The following is a 22033-nucleotide window of genomic DNA, read 5'->3' as shown; positions in this document are numbered from 1 at the left end:
GTGAAGATGAGTCAATAATTCTACAAACCACTGATCAGGGCAGTCAGATCTCCTTTGTTATATCAGGATGCACGCTCCTGTGAGGGAAAGGCTCGATGCAGCTGGTTTCTCCAAAGTCAGTGTTTCATGGCAGAAACAATAAACGCCCAGCAACATCGCTGAAGTGATCACACATGACATAAGAGTCTGTAGGCAGAAGGTTAAAAAACAGGCAGTCACGTGCCATGTAAACCCCTAACCTCATTCCTGGGGAAATGAACAGTTCCACCGTGTGTGTGTGTGTGTGTGTGTGTGTGTGTGTGTCTGTGTGTGTGTGTGTGTGCGTGCAGGACAGGAAAGCGGATGTGAGCAAGCGTTTTACATTCATTCAGCTTTTATTCTTTGAAATTTGTTGATTCCTCGTTACAGGGGTAATATAAATAACCTAATATTCATCTTAAAAAATACTCTGATATGCAGGAATATTTTTTTTAAGTCCTCAACATCTAAATGTACTCATACAGCTATTAATCTTTTCAGACACGCATTTACAAAATCCATAATCTTCAATTTTGATCTGAAATCGCCTGACACCAAATACATTGCAACGAGCTAACTTTTTATTTCCTCTGTGTTTGATCTGTGTCAAGGAGGATTCAAGTGTGTGATGGACATGAACTGTGATCCCTGTAGCTGTATGTGCGGGTGTCTGCGTGATGTGTGTATTGACGTGCTGTAGCAAGAGTTCAGGGAGGCAGCTGAGCAAAATAATTTAGAATGTCCTGCCTGCTGACACAAGGACAAAGGCACAGACTGAACATGCCCATATGAGGAAGGAGACAATGGACGTGGCTACACCTGGAAATGCACTGCTGTTGTTTTCACTGTGACCTCCACAGCACACAGAGATTTTCACAGGCTGTTCCTACGAGCGTGGACACTCACTTCTGGTTGAGTCAGCTGCGTATAAACAGGACATTATTCCATGATGAGCACCGGCAGCCTCGTGTAATTAGCCGCCGAGCAAATGAAATGTTATAATTCTCTCTACCTCTCTCTTCTCTTTTTTTGGGTGGGTTTAAATCTTGGACAGTTTTAACACAATCTGCAAATTGTCTCTTTTTCTCCCTTCATTTTTTTTTAAGAAACCCTGCTAAGAGGGACAATAGCAATGAATGATACTGGAGTGTGTGAGCTTAAACTGTCATTGTGCTGAGCAGCTCAGTGGCTACTCTGTGTCCTGCCTTTTGGGTAGGATTTCTCCAAAGATCATGCCGTTGGAATTAGCATGGTGCAGTCAAGGGAGTTCTGAAGGCCGAATCAATGCATCACTGCGAGGGCCTTGGGTATGGATATGAGAGGGCATAATGGGACTTTTGGTGCCGATGCTCATATCATGTGTCGAACCAGGGTCTTGGTGAAAGTCTCCCCCAAAGGGAAAGAGATCGCCCCCCACTTCTCTTTCAAGGCCGTGTACAGATAGCAGCAGGGTGGGCGGAGAATTATCAGTGAAAGAAAGACTTTTTTTAAATGATGTTTCTGGACAAAATCCTGTGAATGTGGTAGTTTGACATTTTGGGATTATTCGCATTCTTGCTGAGTTAGGTGCGAAGACTAATGCATTTGTCTGATGTGCATGAAGCTACAGCTAAATTCTGGGTGGTTTAGCATAAAGCAGCTAGCTTAGCTTACAATTAAACCTGAGATATCTTGTTTTTTTAAATGGCATAAATGACGTATGGGGTTTAGTGAAGGACCATTTCTTGTTAACAACTAGCAACAATACTAGCTAACATTGCGTTACATGCGTAAAACACTACAAATCAAAGTTGAGTTGACTCACTTTAAAAGGTGATTCCAGTAGTCAGGGACTCTGTGGAGTCGCACCAAGAAGCCACAGCCATGAGGCGGTTAGCTTAGTTTAGCTTAATGTAAGCTAAGCTAATGGCTGTAATGGCTGATGTGTTATATCAATCTTGTTATTTAATCCTCTGGAGTCCATGAAACCACCTGCACATTACTTCTTCATGACGCGACGACATAAAAATGAAGCAACATTGAGTCTTACCATCAGCTTCCCTCTAAAGTTCTGTCTTGAAACTCCATGCCAGATTTTTTTTTTAATGATATTCGACCAAGTAAAACCGGAGATATTGTCAAATATATTTAATATAAAATATTGAACTAGATATTATCCTCATTTTACCTGTTATATGTTATATATGCAACCTGTATTCATATTTTCAATATTTAAAATTCTGTGTTTTGAAACATAATTTCCAAGATCAGATTTTATGTTTTCCTTTGTTTCTTTTGGGTTCAAAATTTTGATCAAGTATGTCAAAGTTAAAAATTAATTATCAGGACATATAAGTGAGGTTGCGCTGAAAAAACTGATACCAACATGGCATGGTAAAGATTTTTCAACAGATTTTTAACGGACATAATAGCCGAAGATTTCAGAGGGTTAACAGTTACCAAGCAAGAAAACTGAAGTATTTCCATATTTCAAACTATTTATTTAATATATTTTATAACCTCAGAGGAATATGCAGCCTGACCCCTATGGTGAAAACAGTTCACTGAGCCAGCAGAGTAAACTACAGTAGCTAACTGCTACAAGTAGTTTAACAAAAGAAACGTTCAACTGGAATGGCGTTCAGAGAGTGCAGAACCTCGACAAGGCTCGTGGTGCATTCACATGCTCCGTAGCCCCATCTCCCGAGCTGGGAACTGGTTCTTCTGACTTTGCTGTGTTTGTGAGATTTAAGTCATGATGCAGAAACAACATGGACGTTACAAAGAAGATGTGTTGTATTTTATTGCTCAGAGCCTTTAGATACACCCTGATAGCTGTTTCCACGATTTGCAAGACAACGAAGAGCAAAGAAAACTGATCAGGTGAGGCATGATTTTTTTTTTTACTTATTCACCACATGAATGCAGCACCTATCTCCCAATGTTAAAGAAGTGAAAATGTATTTGTGTATCCAACCTGTGATCCGCTCCAAAACATATTTGGTTCTTCCTTTGCTAATGCTAAACCCGTCCACCAAGTTTCATGAAAATCAGGGCAGTGATTTTTCTGTAATTCTGCAGACAAACAGACAGAAAACATAACCTTCTTAAACCCTTTGAAATTACACATCATGTTTACAGATGAACATAGAGACAAGTGTCCTAAACGTGCAGGTTCTCATACAAAGAGATATGGTGCAGCTCAGTTAGAGCAGAAAGGCTGCACGGGGCAGAAGAAGGCAGCCCACAGTATAGCTTGCAGACAGTGCAATTAAACTGTTAATACATCAAACAGCCTATAGCTAAATGTTATTATGATAGGCTGCTGGTGGAGTGCAGCTTATTAAAGCTTGATTCTCTTTGAATTTGGCTCCCGCCGCACAGATCATGCGCAGTGTGCAGCGTGCTGCCTTCAGTCAGCGGAGCAGCTGTCCAGGGTTTGGAATTCCAACATGGCAGAGGCTGTGGTCAGTCTTCCCCTCACTAACTTGGAATGGTTTCAAATCGCGAGCAGCAGCAGCAGCGCTTAACCTCGGCGAGCCATTCATCTGCGCACTCACCGGATCGATGGTACTATAAACCGTGACGCTGTCCTGGCACCTACACAGGTAAGTCTTATCCTGTTCTCTCAGCGATGTTGACAATTATAAAAAAAAAAAAAAAAAAAAAAAAAAAGAGAAGCGGAGCAGCCCCTGTACGCGCGGAGAGAGACTGTGTCGCGCATCACAGCTCTGCAGCGCAGTCATTCTGCCTTTACGCGAGCTAAATGACTTGTCATCGCTGTGGAAAAAAGGCACAATATGAACACGCTGTGAACTTAACGGGATGAGAGCGAGTTTGCATTAGTGTTTCCTCTCCGTAGTTTGCGGGAAATATGCACATAATAGAAGCAACCTCTTAAATAAGTTTCCTAAGTTTTTTTGTTTTTTTTTGCATGAATAAAACTTGCGGCGATAACTGCACGCGGGAGGTTAATGCATGGCTTGTCATTGCGCCGTTAGTGGGACAACTGCTAATCTATTTTAAAAGTAAAGGTAGGAGGGCATCACGCTGCTTTTGGCTCTTCCTCTAATAGGCGGCATGAAGAATGTGTGTTTTATGTCATCTCCAGTCTCTCACATGCTCCCTATTCTCTCGTTTCAACTCGCGCAAGAAGTGACAGGCTCCAGCCGTGCCTGTGTGCCTCTCTGCGTCTCCGTCCAGGGCTCTCTCTCTCTCCCTCTCTCACTCTCAGTTTTTTTTTTCATAATAAATTTCACTCGCATGTTCCGTTTCCCTTTTGCTTTGCGTTGTCCTTAATTCCACGAGCTAAATGAACAGCCGAGGAAAAGAACAAGGGAGCGTGCGTTTGTGAAACTTGTGAAATCCGATATCTGAGGAAGAAAAGTGCCTGTAATGAGAAGCAACCTTTGGAATTCCTCCTCGTGAAAATTCCGTTTCTGCTGTTTCTTCCCCTCTCCTCTTGTTTTTAGGCTTGAAGACATGATCACTAGCACCAGTATTTATGGTATGTTCATTTTGTAATTATCATTAATATTATTGTGAGTATTTCATATTTGTCATATTTGATAAGAGGATGTTATTGCAGTATTTTTGTTCATTGTGCATGTTTGGTTAATCTGCAAAAGTTTGCTCATAATTGTGGTTATTATAATGAGAATAGTCCAGAGATAAGGGCACATTGTGTGATAATTTCACAAGTGGCATTATCAATTTGCTTCAAAGTATCTTGTGAAGGTTAAATTTTAATTTGATTTCTGTTACTGACATTCTTCATGTGCAGTTTTACTCTTTCTTTTTCATTGCACTTCTCTCATATTTTTGCATGCATTGCTATAACAATATTATTTTTTTCCAGATAGACAATGGATGTGAATTATTGTAGAAATGTTGCAAATTTTCCATTAAGAGATCACATTTCAAACCCACTTTGTATTTATGGAGACATAGTCTGCTCTAGCCATAAATGAAATATTTGCCCTTAAAATATTTTTTAGGAGATGTTTTCATGACAGCTTTAAAACGTCATTTATTATAACAATTTATGGCATGGCTGTAGCTCAGGAACTCTTGTAAATGTTTAGAAAATGATCGAGTGAAATAACTGTTGATATGTAAACTCCATAGAACAGTAAATTAGGCATCACAGCTGCAATATAAATACATCTTGTCATCAATAATTATAAATATAAAAGATGACGGAAAAGTGCCAATAGAAATACTTAGAATTCAGCAATGCTATAACATGTTGGCAGTATTTTTATTATAGCTGATTTGTCAATCACACTATTTGATATAAAACTACTTTGAGGAAAACTCACTATTGGCTTTATTTTCTGTTTAATTGAAGTTTTCATGCACTTTTTAATTTGCTTGTCACATTATAACAATTCACTAGTGAAACTAAATCCAAATTGCTCACAAATGAGTTAAAAGGCAGCGACAGAAATATCACTTATTGCTTGTCCAGTGGAAATGGTTTTTGACAAGCCAGTAAATGGATCTGAGCATGGACACAAAGTCAGCAGGAGTAACAAGTTGTGTGCTGTCTCTCTTTTGCAAACACTTTGTCCTGAGCGAACCTTTTCCACCTCCATAGAACAATTTACTTAATTGTGTTCACACATTTCATTTGCATGTTTTCCTTTGAGAGGAAATTAACATCATCAGCAGTGAGCTGAAGTATGTTTTCATTCCTCTTCAAAAAATAACAGCATTGCAGCATCCGTCACTCAGTGAAGGGGAAAAAAACTGTACATTACAACCACCGTTCATTATGTTTGAGTGTTTGGTTGTAATGTGTTTTTGTAAAGTGGGTATTAAATTTGTTGGTCAGATTTTTATGTGTTTTATATTTCCCCCCCTCCATCCATGTGTGGTGGGTATTTTTTATTACAAAAGAACTTTGATTGGAGCTGCTTAGATATGGATACTGAGCAATGTGGCAAATAGTTTGTAGATATTAATAATATTTAATTCTACATGTACTCGCCTTCCGAAACACCCAGTCTGTTTAAATCTACTATTTTATATTTGGAATCTAAATATGAATTCTACAAATCACAATAATGTGTTTTATGCTGCAGTATGTTAACACTGCATTTAAGCTAGAGTTATTTAAAAACAGTTTAACAGATTTACAGTATGCTGAAAAATCCTAACCCATCTGCAGAGCAAAAAAACAATCCTTGCCAGATCTTTCATGTTAAATACCCTAATTATCAAGTACAACCTGAGGATATTTATCAGGGTTCAAACGCTGGAAGGGTTCCATGTCTGCGCTCCTGCAGCGTGTTAGGTGATTCTTGCAGGTCCTTACTTAACCCCAGACACCTCGGTGTGCATGGAAAGAAGCTGACAGCTCGCTTTATTTCTGATAGGATAGCACTTATGATAGCAATCTAAGCTGACGTGAAACTCTGAGCCGAATTTGACGACAGATGCTGACCCTCCTGTTTTCATCCCCCTCTTCACTGAGTGTCACACATGTTCACACCTTTAAAAGTGACTGTAAATAATAGCAAGAAGTTGTGTGAAGTAAACTACAGCGAATAATTACATCCACCGATTTCACACTCACACAAGGATATATATATATATGTTTATATATATATATAGAGAGAGAGAAATAGAAATATATATATTCAATTCAAAGCGCTTTATTGGCATGAAAGTTTCTAGAACAAAGTTGCATCAAAATACAGTTTGTTCATATATTGGAACAGTGCACATTAACTGTATAATCAACATTAACACAACATCAAAATTGATTCCTATTAATTTTATATATACACAGTATAACCAATATGTGCATCCTACACTTTAGTATAGTATAGTATAGTATGGTATAAAAAGCTGATTCCAAAAAAAGGACGCTGTGTAAAACATAATAAAAACAGAATGCATCAAATTATCAAACTATTATTATAAAAAAACAAATGTATCATGTTGAACCTTAAATGTATCGTCTTTGTCGAGTTTTCTGTTTTATTTCTGTTTTAGACAATGTCTCAACTTGTCTTGAATTTTTTTTAGCTTCTATTCGGTTGTGTTAATTGACAAAAGAACTGGTGCAGTCACTGCACGCGACATTAAAAAAAAAATCCAAAATATTTTTTACAAATTTCTACAATTTGATTAATGATAAAAAAAAATCTGCTTTACAAGCTCCTATTTATTTTTGTTTTTGCCCCAAATCAAATTAGGTTTCCAGAGATATCTGTAGAGCATTATGACACACAGCATCCTTGTTTCACTGTTCGGTCAATTAACGTGTCTGTGTGACGCATTAAACCGCTCTAAATGTTCTGTCCATAATCTGAAGAGTGTAACACTATCAGTGATCACTACAATTGACAGCATGACTTAAAGCGTTACTGCAGGGAAGCGGTGTGAGACAGGACAGACACTTTATCCACAGCCCTGCATGTGCACTAATGATGAGAGTTAAAGCCAGCTCCTGAATACCTAGAGCTGACTCTGTGTAAACACCCCCTGGGATGTCTGCAACGCTGTCTGTAAATTGATGAAATATTAATCTTTACAGATGGATCTATTTGTCAGAAATCCCATTCAGCCTCTTGACTGTATTATATCAGATCAGTGCAGGATTGTCATTTTAAGTAAATATGTTAAGTGGTGTCTTTCCAGTTTTTTATGTAAAAAGCAAAGGGAGTCCCCAATGGAGTAAGACGCTAGGAGAAGGGACAAAAAAACTCCAGTCTTTCTTCTTCCACGTCTCCCTCCCTCCCTCCTTCTCTCCCCTCTCTCTTTCTCTCCCGTCTCCCTCTCTTGTATCCACATCTCTGTCGTTTCCCTCATGGCAGCTTTGCTATGTTATCTTTGTGTGTTTCTCTCTACGCTGACAATTCTTGCAGTGATCTAAGTTGGACTGCATTAGAAAGTGGAGGCAGCTGTCTGTTGCTATACTGAGGGACGTGTTTGCTCTACTGCAAAGATGAAGGACCATGAATCCTTGACATCCTCCCTTTCTCTCCCCTCCTCCTCCACCTCCTCCTCCTCCTACCATCTCATTTAGACACAGCGACTGTCTGCTCAGACTTGTTTTTTTTTCTCTCTGAGTGACAGCATATGGCATGGACATTTTCTAAAATGCATGCGCCTACCATTGCTTGTACTTACCCTTCATATGCCTCCTAGCTACAAGCCTGTTGTGTTATTTGTTCCTCTAATTCTAACAGAATTCTGCCAGTTTAGTTGAACAGGTTCTAGAGGATAAAATGGCTAATAAGGAATCAGGTGGATATTTAGTCTCGCTGTTTAATAGATTCCTCTGCTTATATTTGCGCATTTATTTCATCATTTAGATGTGTTACAGTATTGTGTGCATGCACGTCTTTGTATGTTGTGTGTGCGCTTATGTTTCTCTTTGTGCATGTTTTTTTAAGGGTGCACTTAATACCTTGTTCTCATTCTATTTTTTTTTTAATAAGGGACTAATCTTTCTTTGATGTTTTTACCATCCATACCATAATGCACAAGACACCTATAGAGCTTATGTTTCCTTAAATAATAACAGGAACACATACGTTAGTCATGTTGTAATGCTGGTTTATTCAGGCCATATATGCCATGCACATTATTTATATGGAGTATGGCATTTGTTGCTTTAAACTCCTTGTTCTCCTCATTTCCAACACATTGAAACAGAGGCTTTGTTTCATCTCCTTCACACGAGGTGTCTGTGCACTCATAAGGAGACGAGGCAGCTCCGCGCCTGTTGGGGATTGGCTAGAATAGACAATCCCCAGGTGTACTAAACTAGGTTTAGCACTAAGGCTTTTAATCTGGACTTGTAGGAGATTCATGTGCATTCATAGATTTGCCTCTGTAATTATCATACCCCCAGTGGCAGCCACAGAGACGTTTGCCTAAATCACTGATGTCCTCATTACACTGTTTACATTTTAATTAGACATGCTAAATTCTTTTTTTTTTTTTTTTTGGTGGCTAAAAAGATTGAAGGCTTTGCTATCGTTACTTCAGCAAAGATAGAGTGTTGCCTGGCTGCGAGTCTGTATGTGTGTGTATCTTGCAAAAAAACAACAAAAAAAACTCTTCAGCAGTCTTGTTAATGTAGCCTTCTTTACATTACACCCCCTTAAAATGATTTATTATGTCGTATTATGGCTGAGGGTGTCATTCATAGATGGATGCACAGTGTCAGAATAGAGTGGTAGTGAACGGCTTCAGAATGTGTTATTTATCCATAAAAAAAAATAATCATACAACATTATGACTGAATCTGCCTCTACATCTTTAAATTATGTCTTTGGTGAGATTGTTTATTGTAACTTTCAGGCGGTGAATATAAACCCCTCAAGGACTATGATTAGGAAAATCTACAATTCCATGACTTTTGAAAATAGCTGGCACTTTGAGCTGTCATTGTGTGCCTGAGTACTGTTGCTTATCATTGAATAACCTTGGTGAAGAGAGGTGTTTTTTCCTGTCCTTCTTCCAAGGTGTTTTTTTTATTTTTTTATTTTTTATTGCATGCTGTTGGGGAGTTTTGTATTTTGAGAGAGCAGCAAGCCTTTCACAAGAGGATAAGAGAAAACTCAATATTTTGCTGTATTGAAATTCCTCTTGTGTTCTCACAAAACAGTGTCGGACTAATCTGGCGATCGAGGCCACCATTCTAGCTGGAGAACCTTTAAGTACTTCTTTCAGCACGCCACGTTTGTCAGCTTCAATATGTGTAAATGGAAGTGTTTAAAATCTACTTTTTACACAAAAAAATTCAAACTCAATTTTGTCTTGGTGCTGACCTGACTTAATCAATATAACCCCTAAATTATGATAAGAGACTGTGATCCCACTGCTTTGATTCTACAAAAAATGTAGCTCGGTCCAAATTTAATAAGAGATAAAATATGTAAGTGTAAGAACAGAATTTGAATATGTCTGACGCTGTATGACCACCATTTTATTTTGTCATTCTGTGACAATATAATAGTGTTTTAATTCACGCTCAAATTAACTTTGATATTTATATTCAAAAGCATGCAAGGATTCGCTTTGAATATAATCTTTTTGACGCTTTCTCATTGTCCCATTCATCACATCCAGTGCTAATTGTCTCAAATTGATATTTGAGACAATTAGCCGAAACGATGATCAGACGAGATGCGAGCTATCAGTGGTTTTTCTGCAAAGTTCTCAGCGATTCATTCATCCTCCGTGGAGTCGGGTGGCTGACAGGTTGGCACCGCGCCAAGTGCTGGCAGAGGGGGCCTTGAGTGTTAGGGACGGGAGAGGATGGGTTGAGGTCTGGCTGCGTGGCGTGGAGAGGAGGGGGGGAGAGCGGAGGGAGAGGAGAGGAGAGGAGAGGGGATAGAGGGGTGAGTATACGCTGCCATAAAGGTTTAAGGTGTCAGGCTGCGGCAAGGCAGCGGGTGTCTGCAGTGACACTGTGATGTGAACACAGCAGCATGTGCAGATGTGAAGCAAGGAGACTGAGTATTTGGGGCTAGCCAGTGATGTTGTATAGTGTTGTTATCAGCCTGTTAGGCTGTTAGCTGCTTTGTTAGTTAACTGCATAAACTACAAAATGTGTTGGTAGCTGTTAGAGTTGAGACTGGTTGGATGCTGTATGCAGATATAATTAATTAAATATGGAAAATGATCCTGGTTGATTAATGCATGTAGACCAGGGATGGGCAACTGGAGGCCCGGGGGCCACATACGGCCCGCACCTTCACTTGAAGTGGCCCTCAGTATGACTATATGCATTTGAGCATTAAATCTTAAAAGTGCAGTTTAAAAATGCACAAAATGACTTCTTGCAATTAATGTTGGTCTGTTATTCTTGCACTAAAAAAAGAGAAATCACAGTAAGTGTTTTTTTTTTTTTTTGCTTCAAATCTTTTGTATTCCTATTCATACTGTTATACATGCATTTGAGCATTAAATATGTTAAGTTACTGCACTGTAAACATATTTAAAATTGCAGTTTCATCATATCTGGTTAAGTGCACGGTCCTATATGTGGCCCCGTGGTGGTGTCGATGAAAAATTGTGGCCCCCTCCAGCATTTAAGTTGCCCATCCCTGATGTAGACAATTTAAATTCATAAAGCTAAAGCTGTTTTTTTTCCTCCTCCCAACTACTTGAGTCGCACTTGCACGGTGTAAGTGAATAGTCACCAGAAGTCTTGTTGCCTGGCGTGTGGCCTATTTGACAGCCCCTCTAAGAGTCCACACGGAATTAGATTAATTTAAATCAGAAAAATAAGTAGAAGAAGGAAAGAAAAAGAGCGTTCAAGAGTTGAGCATCATCACAGAGCTTTATGAGGGCTGACACTTCTTTTGTGTTCATTATCAGGAGATCACCTCAGGGAGTCGTGTTGACTTTGCATGGTCTAAAATAACTGTTACAGTGGACTGCCCCGCGCTTGCTCGCTCGCTTCCACTCAAAGTATCTGGGGAGGCAAGGTGGAAATACCAAACGAAGGTTTTGTTGAGAAAAGCTAAACATAGAATAAACTCCCACTTTAGCAAAAGGAAAAAGATATTTGTCCAGTTGCGATGTTGGATGTTGTAAAAAACGCACTACTTTAAATAGGTGTTTTACTTTTGTATTTTTTTTCCTTGTTTTAAAATATATCTTGTGTGTACTAAAAGCGCATTTTGTGCTTAGTGGCAGTTGTAGACCTCTAGATTTTTAAATAGGGTTAGTGTGAAGGAATATTCAAATTTACCTTTTTTAGAAAAAATATAGATTTATACTACATGTAGAAAACTACTTGTTTTTTGTCTAAAATGGCAAAAGATTTGTATAAAGTGAGCATGTCTCTGAAGGCGAGACTTGTGCCCAAAGAGCCCTTCAGATATTCTGAGGTCAAAGGTCAAGGGACCCCTGTGAAAATGGCCATGTCAGGTTTTTTTTCATCGCAAAATTGAATCTAACTTCGGAGCGTTACTTAACCCTCCCGCCCCAAGAACCTCCATTCATTTTATTTAAAAATCTCTGTATGAGTCCAGTATGTAATATTACATCTGCAGATATAAGACAGAATGGCTTCAAGTTTGTAGCTGGTTTTCTTTTTCCTTCTGCTCATTTTGGCTGCAGGTCGTTTCTTTCCTAGGCTGAAATAAAAAGTGTATTTTTATTGTTGTGTTTTTGCGCTGATTTAAAGGAAAATGTATTAATATGATGTCATTGTTGGCATAAATGGGCCTGCACTGGGTTTATAGCAGCTTTTCTATACTGTACAGAACAATAGTAGATTCATTTACTTGGAGCGTGATGTTTCTGCAGTCCAAACCCTGACTGCATCGCCTCTCCCACATCTTTAAATGGATCCCATGAGTCTTCAGCTCTGTTGTTTCCATTATTCATTTCAAAACTTCCATGTAGCATGGAGAGGCTAGAGGGGTGAAAAATAATTTTGTGTCTGAAAAAATTGATGTAGAGCAAAGTCACTGCTTTATGCAAAGTGTGCCATGCCTGGGGAGCATGTGAGCTGGTGTACTGTAGGAGGAGTGAGTGCTTGGGCGAGGGATGGACTGTATGTGTGTGTATGTGTGTGTGCGGCTGCCTGTGTGTCTGCGCGTTCCTGTCAGTCTGTCAGTTAGGCCTAATGTGGCTCCCTAGAGGTACCTGGGGGAGACCCATCTAGCACCCAGTCAGCCTCTGCTGGCGGCCAAGTGGTGACAACGGGTTCCCACAGAGAGAGGAAGTGTCATAGTATGTATGTAAACTAGTGACAGATGACTGGAGACATGTGGCCTGTAGACACTGGGCCTGAAAGTAAAGCAGTTTTGCCTCTTCGACTTCCTTTCTTTCTTCCCACTTGAGACTTCAGAGAGTGAGCATCAGGCTCCGCAACAGCATGGAATACATTGACAACAAGTCAAAGATGTGAATAAAAAGGATGCAAATCATTTGGCATGAAAAGACACATGCTATGTGCAAAGGTTTTGTTTGCCTTTGAAAGGCTGTAGCAAAGGAGTGGGGAGTTTTTAGTGTGCAGAGCTTCAGGCAGCTTTTCTAGGTCACAGGTCATGTGGGTCAGTGTTACACTCCCTGCAGCCTCACTTCAACCCTCGGTCTGGAAATAGAACATGCAACGTCACCCAGCCAGGAGGGAGGTAGATTCCAGACCTCAGTGGCCACGGGCTGCACATGTGGAATCTGCTCGTGTAGTTGACCCCAAATGTTTGAAACTCAGAATGCTCCCAGTAGGATATTGTTATTTCATGCATACCCAAATGAGCAAGGCTGTACGAATTGCCTTGTACAAAGTGGACCAGTATACTTAGACGCTTCACTGTCGGCAGTTCGCGATTCATCAAGGGAGCTCGCACTAGCCAGAGGCGAGCTTATTTAACAGTATGCACATAACCTGTAAGAGAGGCAAAACATAACAAATAAACTGTGGAGTGGTTGTTGTTTTATTGCATATTTCAGCCAGCAGGCCGTTTGCCTACTTTCCTCTTTTAAGCCATCATTGTAATAGATGGAAAGCTGGCACATGGAAGACAGACATTCAACCAGTGGGAAGAATCAAACCTTTTTAAAGATTTCATCCGAGCTTTGCAATCATAGGCCACGGAGCACTTACTTACTTTTAGACCTATTACTATTTTTGTCTCAAATAGCTGTTAGGAGTATTTTTTTTTTCAGCGAGCTTGCATGTAGTGTTTTGAATATTATGACATTTATACTGGATTGTGTAGCATCCAACACATAACAGGATAATTAACAGCAACAATATCAGTTCGACAAAAATACATTTTACAGTAGAGTGCATTAGCAAGGCAGCAATAATTTATCATCATGTGGTTTTTGGTTAAGTGACTGCAGATAATTCCAGGACCAAGGGCCATAATAGGACATTTAATATTATGGCTGCTTTGCAAAAGTAAAAATAAAGTAGAATAAACAAATATATAAATAACAACAATAATAATATTGATAATAATAATAAGACATTGATTAAATAAAATTCAGTTTTTTATTTAAGTTTTTCTGGCAGCAGACAGTGGTTTCAAATTTACATTTAATGGCCATAAATCAAATTAATGTTTGCAAATATGAACACACATCACAAAAAGCTTATTGTTTTTGATTACTTACTCATTCACACTAGTGTTGAACCTGGAAAGACAGACAAGGAGTCATTAACTAAATGAGGTGCAATTTAAGAGAAAATACAAACTTAAATTGAAAGACACAATATAATTTCTTTCTTGATTTGAAGAAATCAGAAAATGGATGCAGTCAAGTTTTACTCATTGCGTTTTTATCATTTTTTATTTATTTATCGATTGGTTTTCAGTTAGAATCACATCAGGATTCACAGTGAATAACAGAATAACAGGAAGACTTTTCACCCTGTTTCAGTACAGACATAAAGTCTGTAAAACAATCACAATAATATGCAGAATTACATAAATCGGAAGAATCAAAATCAGAAAAACTTTATTGTCCGTCATGACAGAAAATTGTCTTTGACATGGCTCACATACAACAACATACAGTGCAAAATGCAAACTTGGACAAAAGACATGCAACATGTCTTCCTAAAAATAAAAATAAATAAATAAATAAAGGGTTTTTCTCAAATCAATGTACAGGATCACAATGCTGCCCTTGTTCCTGCTGAGGCAGGTTAACAATATGTCTTAAGAAGTCGATAAATCTCCAGATATCATTATTTTTTATTTATTTACTAGGCTGTAACTTCATAATTCTGGCAGCATAGTTTGAATGCATAATAACAAGCAGACATTTGTCTCATCATGATTATCATAACGGAGATAACAGAGATTTAAATATTGTAATTGTGCAGTATTGCTCCTAGCATTAAGCCTTCCATCAGTGCAATGGCAGTATTGAATGTCTACCAACACATCTGAGCATTATGAGTTGTGATAGTGAACACCTTTGCCTAATAGTGATCATTTAAGAAAGCTGCTTGTTCATGCAGCACATCCTGGTCCTGCTTTCTATCCAGGGAAGTAAAATCCATCGGCACTGATGAGTTCGTGCTCCATCAAATATATCCGTGCCAAACTGTTTATTGTGAGCTCCAATAGTGCTATTCTCTGGTCCGTGTGGTGCAGAGAGCCAATTCACATTTGAGCAATGGGTGACCCTAGGTTGTGTATATTGATGAGTGGGATTTGTTTCTTAATAGAATTGTGTCTAATTAATTAGCTTTTAATTGGTTGAACTATGTACATGCAAATGCAGCACAATGTAGAACAATCATTGCTTTAAACAGCGTATTGAGGTCGACTTAATGAAATGTCTGTTTATTGTCATTTCTGTTTTGTGGTGAAAAATCGTCTTAACTTACCTGAGAAATGGATTTATAGCAGAAGAAATGCGTTTGTTCAAATAGAGAATGTAGACATATTTGAAATGCCTACTTTCTATTTATTATCTCGTTCGCTTCGTGCCACAAGTTAACCTTCTTTTCTTTCCTTCATTTCATAATTTATTATGGAATACTCTGTAAGAATTTCCATTGAACGCCTTGCTGTTTCTTGCCTCATTTCTGTCAAAACACTTCAGTCTTTGAAGGCTGTCACTCTCTTGTCCACCTGCCTCCGAGTGTTTTCAACAGCTCTCATTCAGAACAGCCATCATTTATACAGAAAGCACTACTGAAACAACCAGTGTTACCAGTTTAACTTGTCATAAAACAGATCAATATTGGTAAATAATCCCCATTTTTGTAATGTCTAAGTTGCTTTTTTTCCAGTTTAGACAGCTCTTGTTTTAAAACACTATTTAGCTAGAGTGCACACTAGTCTTTTACCATGTTGGTGTGTTAATCATATTTCATTTTGCGTCTTTGAAATAAAGAAGAACATAGACTGTAGTTTTATTAAAGCAATGTTTCACTCATATTCTTGGCTTAAATGGCCATTTTCAAAAGTAGGTGCCGTCAGATACCACAAACAATGATGCAAATTACACAAAAATAATATGTAAATATGGAATATTATGGATTTTTTTCAATTAAAAGGTCCCATAAATCAATGTCTTTTATTTCTATACTTATTATTCTGCTATTGCCATATGCGATAATGCCCTATATGTCATGAAATAGGAACATAAAAGCCCTCTCACCAATACTGTAACACTTGGATGTCCAGCAATAGTAACATGATTTTAGATGTTTGGTTGGAAATGCTGGTTTTCTGCTTTTCTTTTTAGGCAAGATAATAGATTTATTTATGAAGCATGTTTTTCATGTTTCATTCACAGGGGCAGGTTCAAGGTGCTCTACAGACTAAAGCACAATATTCAAGATACATGTGTATATAAATACATTTAAAAAATAACATGAGAGTAAAAGCATTGAAAGAAATGAATGAAATGATTAAAAGATAAATAAATATTAGTACAATAACAGCACATTTGTAAAAGATTCCTGCAACTTGAAAATATTTTACCTCCAAATTCCAGCATTTCTTTTTTTACTGTTCCATAATAAAACCTGTTTAACCATGGAAGAAATATCTGATCTAAAAACATCATTAATAGGATCTTTATGTAGCCTCAAAATCACTGTTACAATTATTACCGTTTCTATTTATTAAAAACATAAAGTATTGCTGAATGCTGGCTGGAACAGAAATTTAATTGCATACAAGCATACAAGTTGAATTTATTCTGTGGTCCATTCTTTCCTCTTCAACCTTCATCACAAACTCATCAGTGTGTGTATATATATATATATATATATATATATATATATATATATATGTGTGTATATATATATATATATATATATACACACACTGATGTTTTTGGATCATATATACATATATATATATATATATATATATATATATATATCTCCTACGTATTGTTAAATTACACAAAAAATGTAAAAAAATAAAAAAATAAAAAAATTTAAAAAAAATCTGCATAAAACATGAGCATCACATCTGCCAAAAAGCAAAAGCAACTGCTGCAAAATATGAATGTTTTTGTCATTTTAACTTAAAACTAAATAAAGGAAAATAACAACATTTCAGGCTTAAACAACTTATTACTCATATTATATTTTTCATTGCAGTGTGTTATGTCACATGCATAAATATAAGTTATATTTCATTCCTTATAAAAGCAAACTTACTTTTAAAAGTGACTGCTGTAATTCAGCTGCATGGTGCTGTACTGACCATGCCACCTCAGCTCTCAGAAGCCATTGTTTGCCAGTGGGCGAACCAATCTCTTAGACAGCTCTTTCCTTGTAAAAGTTCCCCTTTATGGCTTCACTACTGCACTTCAGTAACTTTATTACAGTATAGCTGAGAGATTTCTATTTCATATTGACCTAAGATTGCTTCAGTTGTCTCATTTCACCTTTTGTCTGGCCTGTGTTGGAGAAGTGACCTTCTTTGAGACTTGCAGTCGATACCACAGAAGGCTCCAGAATGCTTCGGTGAAAAGCTGGCAGCGGTTACAGGCAAACATCCTTTTTCTGTTCACTTGGGTATTTTCAATTAGACTTCCATTTGAACTTTTAATCAGTTTAATGTGTAGGAAACAATAAACAGAACAACTGATGACCCTGGCTTTCCTCGTGAATGCAAAACAGAACTCCACAGGAGCATTTGCATTCATTTCTGTATGTGGAATGATTTTTAGGCTCATTCAAGAAAATAAGGCATTTCACTTTATCCAGTTGGACATAATTTGTGTTGTCTTCTGTGTGGTGTTTCTGTCATACACACGAGAATATTTCTCTGTTTCATTGTATATAGGTTGTATTGTATTATTGATAACCATCTTCTCAAAGCACATACAGCATGTGTTGCTCTATTGTTATTGTGTATAAATGCTTAAAGGTCCAGTACTGCAAAGAGACAAGGACTCCTATGTGTTTTTATTATAAAGCAGGTCTATATAAATATTGTGAAAGTATCAAAACACTCAATACTTAGAAGAAAACAAAAGCACACAGTCTGTATTCAGAAACTGTACCTTTTAAATGAGCTTGTGATTTCACATTAAAGGTAGACAGTCATTCCCCGGCTGCAATGATGGTGCAGAGATGCTGAGAGTGCAGATCCGGAAGAGCCAGAAACACTGATCAATCAGAGCAGAATTAGCTTTTTTCATTCCAGTCACCAGAAAAATCTTGTTTGTATTGTGTGTTTGTACAAACCACAGATCTTTTGATATAAAACATTTTCAGCACCCTTTAGTATCTATACGAGACGCGCCAGGCTGGTGATTTATAAAATCAGCGTCCAGGTGGTTGGATGGGTCAAATAGACACCTGACTGTCACCCAGGGGACCAGAGTTTCCATTGTGAAACCAAATGTCAGTATCATTAAATACATTTCTGTACGTAAATAAGTCACATTCTCCAACGTACCTGAATCCAAAACATTTTGTTAAGCCGTCATTGAAACTGCATCTAGAAGCGAAAATTTAACAACATATCAGAATTAAAAGACTGTTACATACATACATAAAGCCAAGTAATATTAAAAGTGAGTGTTTTTATTCAGCTGCATGGTGCTGTACTGAGCATGCCGCCTCAGCTCTCAGAAGCCATTGTTTGCCAGTGGGCGAACCAATCTCTTAGACAGCTCTTTCCTTGTAAAGATTCCCCTTTATGGCTTCACTACTGCACTTCAGTAACTTTACTACAGTATAGAAATGTCTATATCATATTCATAAGTCAGTGTTATTATGTTAAATAAACTTATATGTGTGTGTAAATAAGCCACATTTTATGTGATGCTCTAACTCTCAAATGTAACTAGATTCAGAACGTTTTTATTGAAACTGCGTCCGGAAGTAAAGTTGTTGTTTTTTTACTTAAACACAGTTCTATTCCTAACCTTAACCAAGTATTTTTTTTGGTAAACATTGCCAGGTAGTTTAAGTTTGAATTCCCAACGTAAATGGTGCAGTATGTGAAGATAATTTGATAGTTTCATTCCCCGGTCGTCAAATTCTGACGCTCTGGCTTGGTGTACAGGCACGTAACAAAAAAAACAAACCTCAATATTTGACAACCTGGAAATTAGTCTCCAAAATTGCAAACTACAACCACAACCAGGTGCGTCACAAGTAGGGAATGAAGGTATAGTCATACCAGACGGTATGAATAACAAAAACATGTTGAAATAGAAACCCAAAATAAAAGTATGAAGCTGAAAATGATCATAATATTTCCCCTCTCACTGAGAAGAGGTTTTAAACAGAGCAGCAGTGTCTCTGACAGGTAGAATTAATGCCAGTGCCTGTGAAGCTCACAGTTTGTTAAAGGAAAAAAAAAACATGCACCTTTTCATCCTGAGTTGTATTTAAGATCACACTGTGAAGAATGAGATTTTTTTTACAATGCGACTTCCTTCCTGGTTTAACCAGGTTAACATGGCTGTAAAGTCTAATGGTTGGAAGTGTAATCACAGTTGTGTATCGGACCAGTGAACAAGATAATCTGTTAATTTCCAATGGGGCTCGGCCTGTTGGTTTGTAAATCAGATGACTGGTTTCCTGGTGCCATTAAACTGCTGCCTCACAGTCGAAGTCAAGATGTGGTAAACGTGCTAAAAAATCCAGAAAATCCTCCCAAATTTTTTCCTGTTTTTGTATCTTTTCCCCCCACCGGCCTGAACCTCTTTGATTGGACTCTTCCTCGGGGTAACAGGACTTTGGGGAATGAAGATGTTAGTGAGTAGCTTTTGGTCAATGAGCCTTCATGTAGCAAGGTCACAATCTGCCTCTCTTCTCTTTTGAAGTGTGTAAGTGATCCCTTGAGAGGCAGAGTAGCCAAGTTCATAGAGGCTTGCAAAAACCACTGGCTCTACTGTACATGTGCTCTCTGGTTAAACAAGTTTCACCAAGTGCTTTAATTCAACGACTGTTCTTTTAACTAACAAGCCATTTGAGTATTCATCAGTATTATGCACTACAGAACACTATGAAGCCTGTCTCCTATAATTGTCTTAGTTTTATTCAGTGTACAAGTTCTACTTGTGAGTGGAGAGCTGTTAGTTTCGCATGTGTGTGGATTTAGCTGTACTTATAGGGTAGTAATGGAAGATGTAGCCTCAGGGGCTTCTTGGCCTGAAGAGTCATGGTTTAATTAGCATCAGTGAGACAGAGAAATCACAGCTCAGAGTATCTCTCAACTTCACCATTTACTGTATTACAGAGGAAAAAAAATGAGAAATGCATGTTCCCCTCAAGCCAATAGAGTTTATCATTAGCTCAGACCAAAAACCCATGGGACTTGAGACTCACCGGGGTATATAACAAAGAATGCATTATGATATCAACTTAAAGATTTCAACATCGGTGTACATTCACTGAGAATCAGTCGAGTTTGCCATGAATGCTGTGTTTGTCTTTGTGGCAGGAACAGTGGTTTACATTATGATATTGCTATTGCTGACAACAACCAAGAAGCTTTCTATGAATTTGTTCAACAAATCAATATGATACTATTATTATGTTGTAGAAGCTGGTCTACACATGAGGAAATGTAGACAGACAAGACTGTCAAAAGTATCAATACCTCCATATGTTTTCAACACCACATGTTCAAAATGAAAAATCTCTTAAAATATACATTTGTTGGTATTAAATGTACAAAATCTATACAAACCACAGAAATAATGCCAAAATACGATCATTATGAGGAAATCATGTAGGGAAATCATTTAATCATATAAATAACAATGTTAACAATATTACAAGTGTTTTGGGATGTATTCAGTCACATTTTTTCTGCATGAAAATAATTCTTTTGTTTGCCTCTTTTCTTTTTTGCCGTGGTATCAGAAGAGGTAGTCAGTATCTTTTTTGAACTAGTATTAAAGTTTACATTTCCTGTATTGTTTTGCTGTGCAATCTGGAAGACAATTGGAAAGAACAGGTCACATGTAACATTGAACTTTCAATGATACCGTGTGTATTTTTCTGTTTTCATCCCTATATATATATATATATATATATATCATTGAAAGTACAAATCCCATGAAAGGATCAAGGCCAATAGCTTGAGTCTTGTCACTCAATATGTCTTTATACACTGTTTATGTCACTCAGCCCCAAGCCCATTCACTCTTACTGAAGATGCACATCTTCAAGAAATAGATCGAAAATATATAATATTCGATTTTTTTTACAAAGGCTATAGAATTTTCTACAACATCTGGGCACTGCAGTTTTTTACCAAACATTTCCCAAACAACATTAAATAGTTATTATGTTAGGGACTACTTTCAGCTGTGGATGAATACACACTTGGTACTTAAAGTTAACTACAGTGTTCACTGTAATGAAAGAACATGTCAACATCAACTTCAGCACTTTCTCCTCTCTCGTCCTCACTCCACACAATCTTTTTTTATCATCACTTACCAAAACATTTACACAGTACACACTCACTACTACCTCTTTTAAGCAGCGTGCTTTAATTTAAAATCCAAAGTGGGCATTTGTACAGTTAAATTATGAAATGATTTCTGAGTGGGAACATTTACATCTTCTCATTACATTTCAGATGAATTATTCAAATCATCAACAGCCCTCTGCCAGCAAACAGTTTGATTCTGTTACGAGCTCTTACAGCTGCTGTTAAAATAATGTGCTGCTCTGTACAGTTTTTTTTTTCTTTTCTACTAATTTTCTGACTGACTGTAATAGCTGCCGGCTTTCTTGATCTTTATTCATCACAACAACCATCTTGTGCATAACACCAACACAATATATGCATAAATTAAGCTGCAAGAGTAGCTACCTGCAGATAACGCAGGTGTCATATTTTAAAATATATATATATATATATATATATATATATATATATATATATATACTGAGGTTTTAAACCATGTGGCAACGGATCATCTTCCAAGAAGTATGGTGTACAGTTTATTAGATAGATAGTGAGCTAATAAAGTCATGATTTTGATGATTTATCAATGGGATTTATTGTTTAAACAGTTTAACTGACAAATGGGTTTTAGTCAGTCAGCTCTAGAAACCGTCTTTCTCAATTCCATATATTTAAAAAAAACTGCT

The 22033-nt window shown here is 37.5% G+C and overlaps 1 protein-coding gene across 2 annotated transcripts in view; it reads left to right on the top strand.

Annotated features, from left to right (window-relative positions):
* Nucleotides 1-22033, top strand: part of fign (fidgetin) — a 43865-nt gene that overhangs the window by 8184 nt on the left and 13648 nt on the right. Inside the window, exons 1-2 of one of the 2 annotated variants that reach the window (XM_059342804.1) lie at nt 3450-3605; nt 4470-4504. The exons of the other annotated variant lie outside the window; for it this stretch is intronic. Of the exons in view, the coding sequence (XP_059198787.1) occupies nt 4480-4504 (25 nt within the window). The 5' untranslated portion in view covers nt 3450-3605; nt 4470-4479. Of the gene's footprint in view, nt 1-3449; nt 3606-4469; nt 4505-22033 lie in introns of those variants that run through there. 2 annotated transcript variants of the gene reach the window in all.

Source organism: Centropristis striata, chromosome 10 (genome assembly GCF_030273125.1).
Source record: "Centropristis striata isolate RG_2023a ecotype Rhode Island chromosome 10, C.striata_1.0, whole genome shotgun sequence".
Classification (NCBI taxonomy): Eukaryota; Metazoa; Chordata; class Actinopteri; order Perciformes; family Serranidae; genus Centropristis; species Centropristis striata.
The sequence above is the reverse complement of the archived record's forward strand: the minus strand, read 5'-3'. Positions and strand labels throughout refer to the sequence as shown.